Below are 16,298 nucleotides of genomic sequence, written 5' to 3'. Positions count from 1 at the left end.
ACAGAAGTGATAGCAGAAGCAGATACAATAGGGATTGACTCTCCTTTAAGCTTTACATCCAAGATGTGAGTTTTGCCCCTATGCTGTACAGTGATCTTTTTGTTGTAGGCATCCAAGACTCCATGCACTCGGAACATCCACGGGATCCCCAACAAGGCGTCACAACCTTCCAGCGGCATGATGTAAAACTCTTCAGTGTCCACATACGACTGAATATGCAGACGCAGTTTTCCAATGATAGGAGTAACACACTCTGAGTGGCCAGGACATGCCAACCCTGCCTCTGCTGTGTACCCCATCTCTTCAGCTTTGATGCCGAGCTTCATAGCTAACTCTGGTGAGATAAAGTTGGCTTTGGCACCTGGATCAAAGAAGATGAGTGCCGTATGATCTCTAACTTTACCCCATGCCCTGCATAACTCACTGGCATCTGTGTTGGGCCTGTCACCCACCATGTCTGGCACTAAACCTGCCGTGGGTTTAGGCTTCTTGCCTTTCTGGTCTTCTTTATCCTCTGAGTCAGCTGGCCTTTTCCTTTGTGGACAATTGATAGAAATATGACCAGGCTGCTCGCATATAAAGCATTTGTTCTCAGCCATTAGGATCTTCTTTTCCTCGAGCGACTTGCACACAAAAGGCTTCCTTTTCTGTTTCTTTGCCTGCGCTCCAGAAGTCCCAGCTGAATCCTTGTCCTTGGTGGGCTTTTCTGACCCCTGTGACACATCAGGAGCCGTCTTCACAAAGGGCTTCTTCGCTGAATTTTTCTTTTGCTGCCCTCCTTTATCACTACTCGGAAATCCACTGTCCTCTCCTTTCAACAAGGCAAGACCAGTGTTCGCAACTTCCATAAGCTGAGTAAGGGTAGCCACTCTATTCTTTGTACAGTAATCGCGAAGCCCTTTAGGCAACCCACAACAATACTTCTCTATCTGCTCTGTCAGTGGCACAAATCTGTAGGAGGTCACTGAGAGTAATGCTTTACAAAACCTCCTATTGTACTCCAGCAAGCTCTTGCACGAAGCTGCCGTAAGCTGGTGCCAATCTGTCAAGACATCGGCTTCAAATTCATTTGATAGCCAAGCAGATGCAAACATTTGCTTGAAGTAAACCCAAGTGGCGGGTGCCTGTCCTTGCATTAACAATGTCGTCCACCAGGTAAGCGCATTGTCCTTTAAGAAAGTGGCAGCTTTCCTGACCTTCGAGGCCTCTGTAAAATTCCCTCCCGCATAAGCTGTATCAAACTGCTGGAGGAAAGTGAGTGCCTTAGTCTTGTCCTCGAAACCACTGAAGGTACTGAACTTTACTGCTGCACCACCTTCTTTGTAAGCCTTTGGCTTCTCTAGTGCCCCCAAGTTGTCATACGGGATGGTCTGCAACATGGGCACTGTACTAGGCATGATCGGCACGTGTTGGCCATTCACATTTTGCGTCAGAGGTGCGATATCTGGCTGCTGTCCAGAAAAACCAGCCATGCCAAAATGACCCTGTGGCACCCCAAACTGGCCCTGGTTGCCGTGGAAACCTTGCTGCATGCCGATAGTACCATACATGGGGTTTGGCATGATGCCTTGCATACCCCCGAACACTGTTCCTGGCATGTACGGCTGACTTCCAGACGCATAACCAGCCATACTTTGGAACACTGATCTACCCCCGAAATACCCAGGATGTACCGTGGGTGGTGGAAAAACTGAGTGCATAGCCTGGTATCCAGCTCCCTGTCCATTCAAGACAGCATGCTGGCTCTGAAAGGTGGCGGCCTGAACTGGCATAACCTGTGGAATAGGCGTTCTAGCCACCTGTTCAAGCACAGGAGGAACCTGCTTTGGAGCCCCCGACTCCGCAACATGCGAGTGTTCCCTTTCCTCCTGCGCCTCATGAAGTACCTGGGCTTGAGCTTCAACAAGCTCCGTATGCGGCGTAGGTTGCCTATTTTGATGTTGCACTGGTGGCGCTTGCAAGAATTCCATAAACCTCGGATTCTGCACCAGCTGCGAAAAGACATTCACCGCGGCAACTAACTGAGTCTTAAACGCATCATCCTCGAGTTGCCCTGTCATAAAGCCCTGTACTACTGGAGGGACATTCACGTTGACAGGAGGTACAGACTGACGTGGCCGTGAGCTCTCGCCAATCTCAAAAACCATAGGAATCTCCTGCCTGTCCTTTGGAGAGGAACCCTCTTCCATAATTCCCTTCCCCTTGTCGGTCATAGTGTAATCCCCGCGTTCTTGCAATGTGTGTCTTTACCCTGAACAATCCAGGCTCACTCTTTGAGGAAAAAGTGATTGATGTCCCGGCAATGGAACCATGAAACCGGCCCGTAGGGCGGTAGGCGTTGGCTTTCACCCGAAATTCTTTACTTTATACACACACACAGAGCACTTTGCAAAGAGAACCTGCGACGGGAGTTAACACTTCAACTCACATACGGCTCGGAAGCTAGAATGCTCCGAGCAGACGCCGACAACCTGTAGGCCCCAAAATTGGCGCCCCTTTCGGTATTTCTTTATTCTTTAGGAGGGTAAATTACAAGGTAAGGTCCTGCGAATCCTTCACGTGTATCCACCTAGATACCATTTGATTTGGCCAAATTTCGGCAGCATAACAGCCCCAAAACTTGCGCGAAACCAATTCCCCTGCTGGAACTCGCTTGCACTGTCGTATACCCTCTGATTCCTGTCCAAAAACAGTAAATTCAGCACGCTGTATTTACTGGTTTTTGCCCTGTTTTCAGCCCCAAACAGTCCCCTAACTGTCCTTTGCCAGTGGGGCACGATTCCCAATGATCCTGGCGTCCGTATGGCTGAAAAACAGTCAAATTACAGCGCATACACAGTGCTGATTTTGCACCTGTACGGTGAGGTTATGACCCTCACCAGTGCCTGCTTTGGAGCAGCAGTTAGCTACCCCTGTTCCTGCTCAAGGAGGCTCTTGCCTCAGCACAAAAGTATGAACCCACACAACTGTACATCAGTCAAATGAGTAGCCCTCTTGTGGGGCATCACATAACTGCACGTAGGGGAGAAAGAGAGCAGTATGTAGCGTGCGGGGCATCACTCCCGTCACCATACTGTGCATAGAGGGCAAGGTAAGCATTCCATAGCTTCTGTACCTGTTGCAATCCGCCTGTGGCTGAAAATGGCGCCCCCTTTGATGATATGCAGCTCGTTTTTGCCTCCCAGAGTGGCAGAATCGCTCACAAGCTGACACGTCGCCCAGTTTCCGAGTTTGGGCTTTCCCTGCTAAAAATATCTCAACTGGTGCGTCAGTTGACTTCGCGGTAGAGTTGTAAAGTGTTCCCCTAGTCATACCGAAGGTAATGACGCGAACACATTTCGTGGCCCGAAATAGCAGTTCCCTAAATTTTAGGAGATGCTTTCGTTGGGCTCCCACTGGTCTTCTGACCATCTATCCTCATTGGGACCGCATCCAAAAATGCAATGTGGCCCAACTGTCGGATACTTTTTGTTGGTAGTCCCACCTTGACTTTACGCCTTAATTGAGTTCACTTCCTAGTATCCACCAACTTGCTAAGTGCGACGGGGGGACCTATATGATCTTGCTCTGAGCCTAGACATCCTCTTACCATACGAATTCCAGTGCCGACCACTTCCCGTCTGCGGGTGAATCTACCGTTCACATTGGCCATACAATGTCCGACCGTTTGCTACTTCAAGAAGAGGGTCTTAAACAAATAAAATAAACCCCATTGGAAAGAAACCAACAACCAAGGTTAGCAGTTGCCACATCTCTGTGACATGGTTAATAACTGCCACGTCCTCGTGACAGTTGAATAACCGTGCAAGCATCTCTGCCAACAAATCCCCAGCATGTATAATGTGCTCTGCTACCAAACCCTCATGATCCTGTGCTCGTCTGGTCTTCATCCTGTCAATGGCCTCCTTTACCATCTCAGTGGTAAAGAAGGTGCTCGTAGCCGGACATGGCTGTGGTGGATCTGGTAGTGGTGGTTGTCCAGGTACAATGTATAAAGATGTTGCATACTGCCCCCATATCTCTGTAGAAGTAATCACTGGTGGAGTAGACTGCTCATGGAATAGACGCCAAGCCTCTCCTGAATCTCTACTAAGGAAGAGCTGATATAAATCTTGCTCCATCTGGACCAAGAAAGCTCGCTTCTTCCGTCGCACTAGTCGTCGTATAGCAATACGAGACTGTCTATAGGTGATCACTCCCAATGTAAGCTCCTGTTGTATCTGAGCTCTACTCTGTCGACACTCCTCATCATACCAGCTGTTCTGAGGTATGTGTCCAGAACGACGTCTTTGACCAGGTTGAGTGTGTGAGTAGGCCTCTGTCGCTGCCCCATGTAACGTCACTGTCAGCATAGACGTGATCTCCTCCACTGTGTATACTGGCTCTGATGTGCATAAAAGCCTACGTATCTCCTCTGCATAGACTGAGTCAGTCTCTGGTGTAAAAGTATAGCGTGGATGTCTACCACCCCGTGAGGCCTGAGTTGTACTGTACTCAAAGGAGACTGATAATGTCAAAAGTGCATGATCTACTGCTATCCCTACAGGCCTGGGCCCCACTGTGAAATCCTGAATGTGAGAGATAAAGCTCGGATGTGTCAGAACATAGTCTACAGTGCTGGACCCATGTCTATGTGGAAAACAAGTAAAACCTGTAGACAATGGGAAGGTCGATAAGCCATTCAGTATGGCTAAACTGTGAGTAGTCGTCATCTCCCTCAGGTATCTCCCATACTCTGTATGTTCTCTGTCGTGTGAGCATTTCTCAAGTCCCATCTCCTCTGGCTCTAACTCTCTAAGCATCTCCTCTGAGGTGTCATAGAAGACCGTGTGTGAGCTGCCTGTACGGGCATTGAAATCCCCTAGAAGTATGATGTCTCCATCTCTGGAGAACTCCCAGATATTATCATCAAGTACAGAGTAAGGAGACCGTCCTCTGGGTGAAGCATATACTGAAGTGCTGGGAGGAAAATAGCATATGGCGATGTACAAGAAACGTCCAGTCTCTCCCCTCAGCCTCACCCACAAGTATCTAGCTTGATCATCTCTCCGAACTATGTGCAGTAGTGGTTGGAGCTCCTCTCTGAAAAGAACTGCTACACCTCCTGATCCTCTAGTCCCATGCGCAGATCTGGTGCATGTCCGGCAAGTTGTCTCCCATCTGTATCCTGATATGTGCGGCATCAACTGTCCTGGAGCCTGATGAGTCTCTGAGTAGAAAACAATGTCTCTGTCTCTGAAGCTGTCCTCAAAGGCCCCCACATCGAGTCTATACGAACCATTACAGTTCCAAACCGCCATCTTGAGAGTGGTCCCATAGGTCTCGCACCGTCATGTAGAGCGGTGTTCTGTAATCACTACTCGTCCATTTCTGTAGAAAGCTAACTTTCCCTTCTCCCTTGCTGCTATAATCTCTGGCATGAACTCTCTCATATGTGCAAGGTGTGAGAGCGTAAGATCATCTCCTAAAAAGATGCCTGTTTTCTTGAGGGTTGGCCTCTTCTTTAAAAAGTCTTTCTTTTCTTCCATGGAGGGAAAGCGCAAAATGAGAGCCCGTTCTTTTGAACTCTCCCCATTACCTTCACTCTTCTTGCCCACTCTCCAAGCTTGTGTGTGCGAGGGCTTCTCTACCCCCATCCTGGACATGAGGCTCTTCATCTCTTGGTCCACCTTATCTGAATCTTTTAGGCCGGTCACTCTCACGTGTAGAGCGCGTACCCTTCTTCGTTGTTCCTCTTCAAGTGTCTCGTTGATGATGTCGGGTGTAGTCGGGATTTCCTTGCCCTTTCCCTTCTTGACAACTTCAATCCATTTTTTAGCCTCGTCCATCTTCTTTTGCATTTTGGAGAGAACCTCCACCCATGAGGTCTTCTTTTCTCCTTCCTCCTTTATTTCTTTGACTTGTGCTCGAATACTATTCAGTTCATCGATCATTGATGGCTGAATTTCTCCATCTTCAAGGCGTCCTCCCTCTTTGGTTTCGTCGAGTTCCTTCCTAAGGGCTGAGATGCTACCTTTTAAAGCTTGAATTTCATCCCGGAACTCCTTGCGTTCTAGTTCCCTCGCCTGTTCCTCCCTCTTTTTCCATTCAAGAAATAAATTCTTCTCTTTCTTCCACTCATCCATGTGGGCTTTGCATTCTTTCAACTCCTTTTCAATGACTGTCATCCTCTTGCTTGTGACCATGTAGTGCGCCGCCATCCTTCTTGCCTTATTTGTTTCACTTATCTGATTCACTTTCCAATAGAGAGGAGAGAGCGACCTATACGCACTGCATTATGCATACATGTGTTTCCACATTCAGCCTACATGGCATATATTTGCTTTCTGTACGTGTCAATGTGCAATTTCTGCGAGTTTTGCTGTTTCCAAATTCCTTGTAAAAATCCCTGCAGGTCTGAAAAATGCAGGATTTTGAAATTTCGAAGGTTCGGAAAATCTGGAAAGCCGAGACTGTGGAAATTCTTGTGGAAATTCCTCCTGCAATTTGATTTTTGATTTTGCTGGGTGTATGTACCTGCGGGCTGAATGGGGGGGGGGGGGGGGTTGGTTTTGATGTATGTCCTTGCGGGCGCGCTGTCACAGCAGCAGGCAGGGGAGGTGGGGGAGTTGGGCGCGCTGTCACATCAGCAGGCCGGGGGGGGGGGGGATGCGCAACGCGAGTGGAGTGCAGGCTACGCGAGGCGGGTGGCAGCAGGTTACGCGAGAGAGAGAGAGAGAGAGAGAGAGAGAGAGAGAGAGAGAGAGAGAGAGAGAGAGAGAGAGAGAGAGAGAGAGAGAGAGAGAGAGAGAGAGAGAGAGAAGAAGAAGAAGAAGAAGAAGAAGAAGAAGAAAGAAGAGAGTTTTAACGTCTTAGGAAACTATCCCAAGAGACCTTAAAGATCTGGCCGACGAGGACCTGAACTCAAGACCTTTTATTCAAGAGAGAGAGCTTAAAGCTACTGCTTAATGTCTCCATAGAAGACCGAAATAATCTATAGGAAAAAATCAAATAAAGCCATGGTTAGTAAATTTCACTTGAAGCAAATGTCAGACTAACAGTCCCACCGTACTTAAGTTGATTTATCGGATTTTGAGATTTGCATAAACATATGGATAGAGATTATCATGTTTATACCGTTATATGAGAGAGAGAGAGAGAGAGAGAGAGAGAGAGAGAGAGAGAGAGAGAGAGAGAGAGAGAGAGAGAGAGAGAGAGAGAGAGAGAATTTTAATGTTGTAGGAAACTATCCCAAGAGACCTTAAAAATTTATTTGACGAGGAGAGTTGAACTCACGACCTGTTATTCTAGAGGGAAATGGCATAACCAATCTACCACACTTGGGTGATAGAAAGGTTATACCATTTTCCTCTTTTTATTAGCGTGCGCGCACACACACACACACCCACACACACCCGAGAAGAAGAGAATTTTAACGTCGTAGGAAACTATCTCAAGAGACCTTAAAGATACTATTCGACGAGGAGAGTTGAACTCAAGACCTGTTATTCAAGAGGGAAATGGCATAACTAACCAATCTATCACACTTAGGTGATAGAAAGGTTATACCATTTTCCTCTTTTTATTAGCACACACCCACACAAACACCTGAGAAGAAGAGAATTTTAACGTCGTAGGAAACTATCCCAAGAGACCTTAAAGATCTATTTGACGAGGAGAGTTGAACTCAAGACCTGTTATTCAAGAAGGAAATGGAATAACCAATCTACCACACTTGGGTGATAGAAAGGTTTACCATTTTCCTCTTTTTATTAGCGCGCGCGCACACACACACACACACCCGAGAAGAAGAGAATTTTAACGTTGTAGGAAACTATCCCAAGAGACCTTAAGGATCTATTCGACGAGGAGAGTTAAACTCAAGACCTGTTATTCAAGAGGGAAATGACATAACTAACCAATCTACCACACTTGGGTGATAGAAAGGTTATACCATTTTCCTCTTTTTAGCAGCCCCCCCCCCCCCCCCCCCCCCCCCACACACACACACACACACACACACACACACACACAGAGAGAGAGAGAGAGAGAGAGAGAGAGAGAGAGAGAGAGAGAGAGAGAGAGAGAGAGAGAGAGAGAGAGAAATGAAATGAAATGTTATATTAACGTCTTCAAAAGACCAAAGTGACCTATGAGACCAGAAAGTTACAATGTGGTGGATCCGATACAAAGTCAGAGTAACAAGATGACAAAATGACAAAATAAAATACTATGGAATCCTAGACTGCTGGGGAGAGAGAGAGAGAGAGAGAGAGAGAGAGAGAGAGAGAGAGAGAGAGAGAGAGATTCTTTGATGATATCACCCTGTGATGTTCATGTGATGGTCTAGAACCAGGAGCTCTCAATTGTAGATGTGCTCTAATATCCTATGCGTCACTATGGGTGACTCCCAAATGTGTGGCACCGTGCTAAGAAGTCCTTAGCAGGTCTAAAAGACTCTTGTTTGTTTGATGTGGTCTCTCCCACTCCTTGTCTATAATAAGTGCTCCTATGCTGATACATCTCAAGTAAGAAACAACCCTTGATCAAGGGTCATCATCACCGGCTGGAGAGAAAACTGTCTTACGAAAAACAACGAGGGGTAGTGGGCTTCGATGTCACTATAATGAGCACAAAAGCATACAAAGTATGCTTCAGTCTCTGCCTCTCTGCATAGCCTACATAATTGCTTCAGGCTTATACACAACTACGTTAATTTTGATAAAAGGTGCGGGGACAAATAAAAAAGAATTTGATTAGAGCTTTCCATTACTGTGTCTTTAAAATTCCTCGTATTCTAGGCACTCTCTATAACCCTTCCCTACTACGATTGCACAATATGATAACTTTTAGGAGTGTTAGGTGCCTATCTTTCAAGAGCTGCAGCAACGTAGGTGCAATTGATGCGGTGAGCTCGACTAGTGTTGACTGCTTTACCCACCTCATTTTCTAGTGGGTAAGAAGAGACTTTGAGCTGTCAATCACTACCTACCTTCAACTCATATAAGATGGAAGCTAAATGAAGCTATCTTGTGTGAGCAGAAGAAACTAATCTCTGTAGTAGACTATCTTGCTGCAAGGCAGTTTTTTCACTAATCCTTGCCTATGAAGCGCGAGTTATTTATAACTTATGATTTTCAAGTGTTTGGCACTTTGCTGAAATAGCCGATAGAGTGAGTTGCTTTTAGGCTATATTTTAATAGCTGGTGATTTTTAAGTTGCTTTTTAAAGAGAGCCTAAGAATTAAAGACTAAGGGTTCAGCTGCACTCAAATTGAGTGAGAGGTCTTACATACACAACAATTACAAGAAGACAATTAATAACACATACAAAAATAACACCCGAGGCACTCAACTTGAGGGAAAATACTCTCTATAGAGGAATTCCACCTCTTTCATGTTACCGAATTCAATTGTGAATGATTCTCAACTCTGTTCCAATTGTTTTGAAGTTTGTATCATCGATGCATGGTACCAATCAATTACAATGGTCTCAGAGTCCAACCATACACTATACCAGGCCAAGCGGTTGGCTGTTACGATGGTTACCCTAGACCCGGTTTAACGGTCAAATATCATCCCAAGACCCATCTTGACAGTTGGATGGTATGTGATAGAAACTCTCTTGTTTGAGCTCGTAGTCATGAGGACACCATTCAACCACCTTATTGGTTGAGCTATCACCATGTGGCCATCAACAAGTCTTCTTTCATGAATGCTACATAAACGTTGATAATCTTGTATTTCAAATGTTCTTATAAGTTTTCAATGCGGCTTATCACAAAGAGCATATCAAAACTTTTTTTTTTTGGCCATACTCACATTTGTGAGTGGAGACGTTATATTAACTCAGCGGAAGAATGTACAAAAGTCCTCAAGCACAACTTGTGCCTTGAGCGCTAACATAACTCTAGAGGGGCTTTTTTTTTCCGAGAAAAAGATCCTTCTATTAATTAATGAAACTGCCCATAGGGCTACAACCACCTCTTTGAGAGAGGGCTACGACAACCATGATGGGGAGACTCTCCCAATGAAAAAACACCATATATATAATGAGGCTAATTCAAGAAATGGGAGGAGGGAAAAGCCACACAGGTGGATGGTAGTGCCATCTGAGTACAACCTGGACCATGATGAAAAAAGGCCCAGGACGCCAAAGTCGAAGGAAAGCCTCTCTGTGCTCCCGCATGCGGTCGGAGCTGCCCTGGAGTCTCTCGAGCTGTTCTCTGAGAGTGTGGATCAGCTCTAGCCAAAGGTCGCGAACAATCTGTGCTTGTGGTATAGGGCGAGCCTCAAAGATGCGGAAGCTGCGGGCCCGCCAGATGAACCAGAGTGTCAGGCCACTGATGAGCTCCCAGCACTCCTCTTTGTCACTGCACCACTCCTGTGGAGTAAGCTCTGTGGCAGGCTGGAGTGTAGGTTGCCCCCCTTGCATCACTATCATCGTGCTGGTGGAAGATAGCTCAAACTGAAGTGCCGGGCCCGTGAGACTGGACCAAGCAGCTGCCCCCCAAGTGTACTGCCGAGTCGTGGAAAGAGCATGCATCAGGCGAAGAACACGAAGCCACACTTGCTGTCCTTTCGAAGCGACACCTGCTGTGCCAAAGGACAGTCTCAAAGATAGTGATGCTGACAACACTGCCAGCCAAATAAAGTCATGCAGAGCTCCAATGTAACAATTTCCTCCTGAACAGGAGGAGGGGAGCAATTTGTTGCTCGGGAGACAAGTCCAAACCAACCTGACAGCCCAAGTACCGAACTCCAATCCGTGGGGGAATCCACCTGAAACCCTCACCTGGCATCCAATCGAGCACAGGACTAGAGGGGCTTTTTGGTTATGGACATAAGAGAGTTACTTGAGAGAAATACAATGGAGGGTGGCACCCCCAAGCTGGCTAGAACCACAATCGTTTTTTGTGCTGTCAGCTAGAATGGAGTGGAGTGGCTTGTACTACTTGGATCCACTCAGCAGAACTCCTCCTTTTTTTGATAGAGACTGTCACTTCCTTGCTTTCTTGGATTATCTCGTTGAAGTCAGTAGTTGAGAGGTCGTTTTCGAAAACATGTCTGTTCCTAGTTCTCCAGACTTGTTTAAAACGTATCAAGACATTTAAATTTTCTTGTATTATTTACCTAATGAACAGAAAAAGAAAAGCTTATGTGCATTCAAAGTAAAACACTAACATTGTGTGTCCTAGTCTACGTGATAACAAACTCGATACTTCATGGCAATCCGTCCTTATAATGGGTGGAGTAATTAGCAAATAGTGCTGCTAACTTCCCAGTGTTCATGCTAACATTATATTAACAAGATGTGGATCAATAGCACATCGATTTAAAGATGTAACGCCTTGTTTGCTGCTGCTGCGCTCCCCCCGCCTGCCCTCCTGGCCATCAACCCCCCCCCCCCCCCCCCCCCCCCCCCCCCCCCCCCCCCCCTTTTTTTTCTCCTGCTGCATTGTCTCCTCATTGGGTGCCGTTGGTAGCTCCTCGGAATCGCTTGGCTGGAAAACAGAGTTTTTTCGCCCTCATTTGCATTAGCAGACATAGATGGAAGCTCATATTCCGCATCAGAGGGACTCAGATGAAGTCCCCTCGTCCAACCCCGCCGAGCCCACCATCTGACTTGCTCTATCGCCAGCAAAGCAAGCGAGCCTTGCAGCAAAGGTGGAGCGCCTTCAGGCCACCTTTGTTATTTTTAAGATAATTGGCAGTCGACCTAGCAAAGGCGAGGTGCGCGACCTCCTACACGCCCGTCTCCTAGTAGCGGTGGGAAAGATCATCGACATACAGCTTCTTGGGCGAGGGTATCGAGTTTGAGACTCCCGAGATGGCTGCCAAGGTCTTTTTGATGAGCCCGCTGGCCATCGAGTGGTCAGGGCTCATTTCGACCCAACTTCAAATGTTCTTTTCTACAGAGCAACTTCTCTAGCTCACAGAGGATGGATATATTATCAGACTTACCTATATTGACACTCATTTATCCCATGGGATACAATGTGCTATTGGTCAGATGTGCACATCATCGTACCAGCTAGAGATTGAGATTGGTAGATTTAGGAGAGTACCAGGAGAGGCCAGGTTTTGCCAGTTGTGTCATATAGAGCCAGAGATAAAGTTACATCACATGTGTCATTGTCGATTGTACTATGAGATACGAGGCCGCTTTCAGTGTCTTTTTAAAGAGGGCTTTGGACCACTGGCTAGAGTCATGAGATATCAGGATCAGAGTTGCCTCGGGTTGTTTTTGCTAGAGCTGCGCAGACACAAGGAGAGTCTCTTGAGGAGATTAGACAGTGGGAGACAATTCAGAGAGGGAAATCAGCAAAGGCTCAGCAGTCAGATGAGCAAGCTTCACAACAGACTTCAAAGTCCACATATACCAAAGGACTGACACAGCCATTGAGCTTGGGAGAGCTTGATGCCCACATCTACGAGGGCCACCATGACATCGACAGAGGCTCCATCAGAGAATTAGGACTATTCTAGAACAGCATGGGAGACGTCCAGTACGCCTATTTACGAGCACGGACATTGACGATATTCTTCAGCCACCGATGCAGTACATCCTCGGACAGCGCTTGATGCCGGACATCCTCGGACACTAGTGTTCATTTTAGCTTTGATTTAACTTCATTTTATTTGTACCTAGACGTTGTATTAGATCCATCAAGATTGTGTCATATATATATATATATATATGGGCAGCTGTCTTGGTTTCGAGCAACATCGTGGACCAATGATTGTGGCTGCTTATTGATGCCAATGAAAGTTATTGCTTTCTTCAATCGGGGAATTTCAACCTTGATTTTGTTGGTGAACTTTCCTCTGCAACTTTGGTTTTTAAAGATAAAAACTGTTCATATCAATTTTGCAGATTGCTTGATTTTGTTGATCACATGTAGTATTTTGAACTAATATGATACACGGTTGAATCTCGGTGATTAAAGCTTTTGAAATTGCTTTACTTTGTAAACAGGCCTCATTGTTAATGGGTAGGCTGTCTTCTGGACTTGCCTCAGCATCAAACCTTGTATTTCTTGGAGGAGTGGTACAGCTTATGATCTTGGTTTGGCTCTTCCTGAAACAAAGGTGATGATTTCTTTGGCCCAAGAAAATTATCACGCAAAGGGCCTATACACGCGCAAGCATGCACCTAGACAGAAACAAAAAACAGCTGCCACATAGAGCAACAAGAAGAAAAATTTACGGAATATTTGAAACCTGTAAACACAAGTTAGGAAAGAAAACGGCCTAATAGGAATGTCATGTGACTCTTTGGTTTTCTCTTACCTTGGCTTTGTTTATGTGTGTAATTAAAGCTGGAGATGGTGATGTATTAAACTTAGGACAATGACACCATGGCTTCACATTGTCCTTTTTGTTAGCAGCTATGGAAGTGGTGCAGGAGGCTACTTGAACATTTTTGGGCAAGCTATCATGTGGGGGCTTGGTGATGCTTCACTCAATACTCAGATTAGTGCTTTACTTGGTATTCTGTTTGCGAATGAGACGGTGAGTTTTTGAAGTTATGCCAGAGGGACCTTTAAAATCTCTTCATTATGTTTTGGGGTAAATTTTGCAAAATTTGCAAAAAAGGGATAAGGCCAAGTGGTTAGGTTGTTTCAACTGTGAGATGTTGGGTTCAACCCTCGCCTCCATCCCCATGACACCTTAAGTGCTTACTTAAAATAAAAATTCCAAGCACATCACAATTGGTGGCATTTTTCAATTATCTAAAATGATGGCCTTTTGGTTACAAACAGGAGGCAGCATTTGCCCAATGGAAGATCTGGCAGAGTGTGGCTACATCGTTTGTCTTCTTTGCCACATCATCCATCACCCTCTCATCCAGAATCACTATCTTATTCTTTGTATTGTTAATCTCTGTCTCCACTCTCTCTATCTTGCGGTTTCTCATCCTTTGTAAAGATGTTGTGAAATGTAAACCTGTGAGTGTATAGTGGAGGTGTAAAATTCAAAAAGCATTACTGACATAACCAAGGAAATGGTCAATCTGTGTTGGAATACAACCTTGTGTTGTAGACTTTAATCCCTGTTGTGGAGTAAACATGAACATGAGGAACACTTTAATCCCTATCGTGGAGTAAACATGAAAATGAGGATTTCTTAAATCCCTTGTGATGGGAGAATTCAGTGCAAAGAGAAGGTGGCTGAGATCAATTGGAATCTTTGCCAGTGTGTTTGAGTGTGTTTGCTTGGTGTCGATGGTAGCTTCGTTAATCAAAATATGCTAGTATAGAGGCTTCAGGCTCACACCAACATGCAACTCTTACTTGTAGAGAATTTCAATTCTTTGGGGAATGCACCCCTAAAAGTGTGCAAGTATAAGACATGAGTTCAAAATAAGGGTGTTTTATTTCTCAAATTTTTAAGGTGTAACAAGATTACATTGAGAAAAGGGGTTTTTTATTCCATTTTGGGGAAAAAAACCCATTAATCTTTTATTACCTCATAATATGGAAGTGTTTCTAATTTGCTTTGCACGTATGTGATATAGATTAGTTCCTATGGTTGACACCCTTGAGACCTTGTCTTGAGATTAAGTAGCAACCAAACCATTGTCCATGTAAGTATATCCAACGAATACTAAGAGTGATGCTTGGAAGCAAGCTCTTCTCTCTCTCTTACAAAAATATGGACCTTGTGGTTTTAGTAACAAGAAAAGAAGGGTATGCTCAAGAGAAGGATATTGATGCTGATGATGAGGTATGTTCAAGAGCAAGGTTGACACTTACGGTCACGTACCATCACTACAAATACAAACATGTCCGTTACTAATCTAACTATAAAAATTATAACGTACTATGGATGTCAAATGTGATAGAAGACTTGTTATTTTAGCTTAGAGTCTAGTCTTTTATGAATAAACATGAGGGGGAGGAGCTTACTAGGATGAAGGGTTAAAAAGGTTAGAGCCCAAACATATGGCAAATGGTCAAAAATATAGTCCACAATGCTTAAAAAATGGTCATTTTTGTCAGGTCACAGAGGCTCCAACATTAACATGAAAACCATCAAACGAGTCCAAAACAATACGAATTAGTTCATGGTACATAGCAAAACAACAGAACGTTTATGTCCCACATGTCAAATGTTAACAACCTTGCAAGTAAAGAGATGGGTATTGATTTTGATGAGACTTTTGCTCCCACTTGTCATATGACTACTATTGCTAGAATTTTTGTATTGGTAGCTTATAATGGTTAGAATGTACACTGGTTGGATATAAAGTCTTTGTTTTTTATAGTGATTTTCATGAGGACGTATTTGTATCATAGCCTTGTGTAGAAAATTAAGGTGTGTAGCGTTAGGAAGGCTTCATATGGTTTGAAGTAAGCTGCATGTACTTGATATGAAAAGATTCATGCTTGCTTGGCTACACAGGGTTTTCTCAATAGTCCAAGATCACTTTGTATGTCAAGCATACATATGATATATTTTTGATCATTGTGCTTTATGTCGATGACATTTTGCTCACTAACCAAATGAGTAATATGTTGTTGATTTTAAGTAGATTTTAATCTCTAGTTCGGTATGTTGGATTTGGGCTTTTACATCATTATTTGGGTAGAGAATTTAAGCAAGTTCATGGAGATATTGCTTTGTGTCACACAGAGTACATCGAGACATTTTTGCGTAGATTCAACCATGAAGATTGCAAGCCTATTGCTACTCCTATGGAGGGAGGTTTGAAGCTTAGTCTTCATGACGTTGGAGAGGACTTTGATGTCACTCTTTATTAGCAGACTATTGATTGCCGCATTTATACATGTATTAGAAGACGAGAGGTTCAATATGCAGTCTTGCAACTGAGCATGTTTATGCATAGCCCAAGGTCCATGCATTGGAGGGTAGTTAAGTACTTGAGCGGCACTATACATCTTGGGTTGTTTTATCCCAAGGGGTATCATTGCCACTAGATTTACATGATTTTTAACACTTAGATAGGGTTAGTTGCTATGATGCATGAGTATTCACTAGTGGTTTTTTTTTCCGTGCTCGATGCACCATGCATATCTTGGTTGAGCAAGAAGCGGCCTACATTGGCCATTTCTAGTTGTGAGGTTAAGTACACTGCAGTTTCGCAACTACTATTGAGTGTATTTGGCTTATATTTCTTTTACTTGATTTGGGTGTTGGACAGTAGTCTACAACACGATAATCACTAACAATCAGAGTTCTCTGGCAATTGCTAGGAGCCTAGTTTTCCATGCTCGCAAAAAGCACATCAAGGTGCATTATCAACATGTTGATTGAGAGACTCTCTTCGATAGAGGCTAGCTTCGCTTATGTGCC

At 44.7% G+C, this 16,298-nt stretch overlaps 1 protein-coding gene across 1 annotated transcript in view; it reads left to right on the top strand.

The window, feature by feature from the left end:
* The window catches only part of LOC147431720 (Major facilitator superfamily protein), a 67,354-nt gene extending 53,207 nt beyond the window's left edge, over window positions 1-14,147 (top strand). Inside the window, exons 8-10 of the mRNA XM_086494227.1 lie at window positions 12,958-13,070; window positions 13,370-13,493; window positions 13,745-14,147. Coding sequence (XP_086350353.1) covers window positions 12,958-13,070; window positions 13,370-13,493; window positions 13,745-13,942 — 435 coding nt within the window. The 3' untranslated portion in view covers window positions 13,943-14,147. The remainder of the gene's footprint in view (window positions 1-12,957; window positions 13,071-13,369; window positions 13,494-13,744) is intronic.
* The last annotated feature ends 2,151 nt before the right edge of the window (window positions 14,148-16,298 follow it).

This window comes from Adiantum capillus-veneris, chromosome 21 (genome assembly GCF_014529385.1).
Source record: "Adiantum capillus-veneris isolate H3 chromosome 21, ASM1452938v2, whole genome shotgun sequence".
Taxonomy (NCBI): Eukaryota; Viridiplantae; Streptophyta; class Polypodiopsida; order Polypodiales; family Pteridaceae; genus Adiantum; species Adiantum capillus-veneris.
Note: the sequence above shows the minus strand (reverse complement) of the source record. Positions and strands in the feature narration are given on the sequence as shown.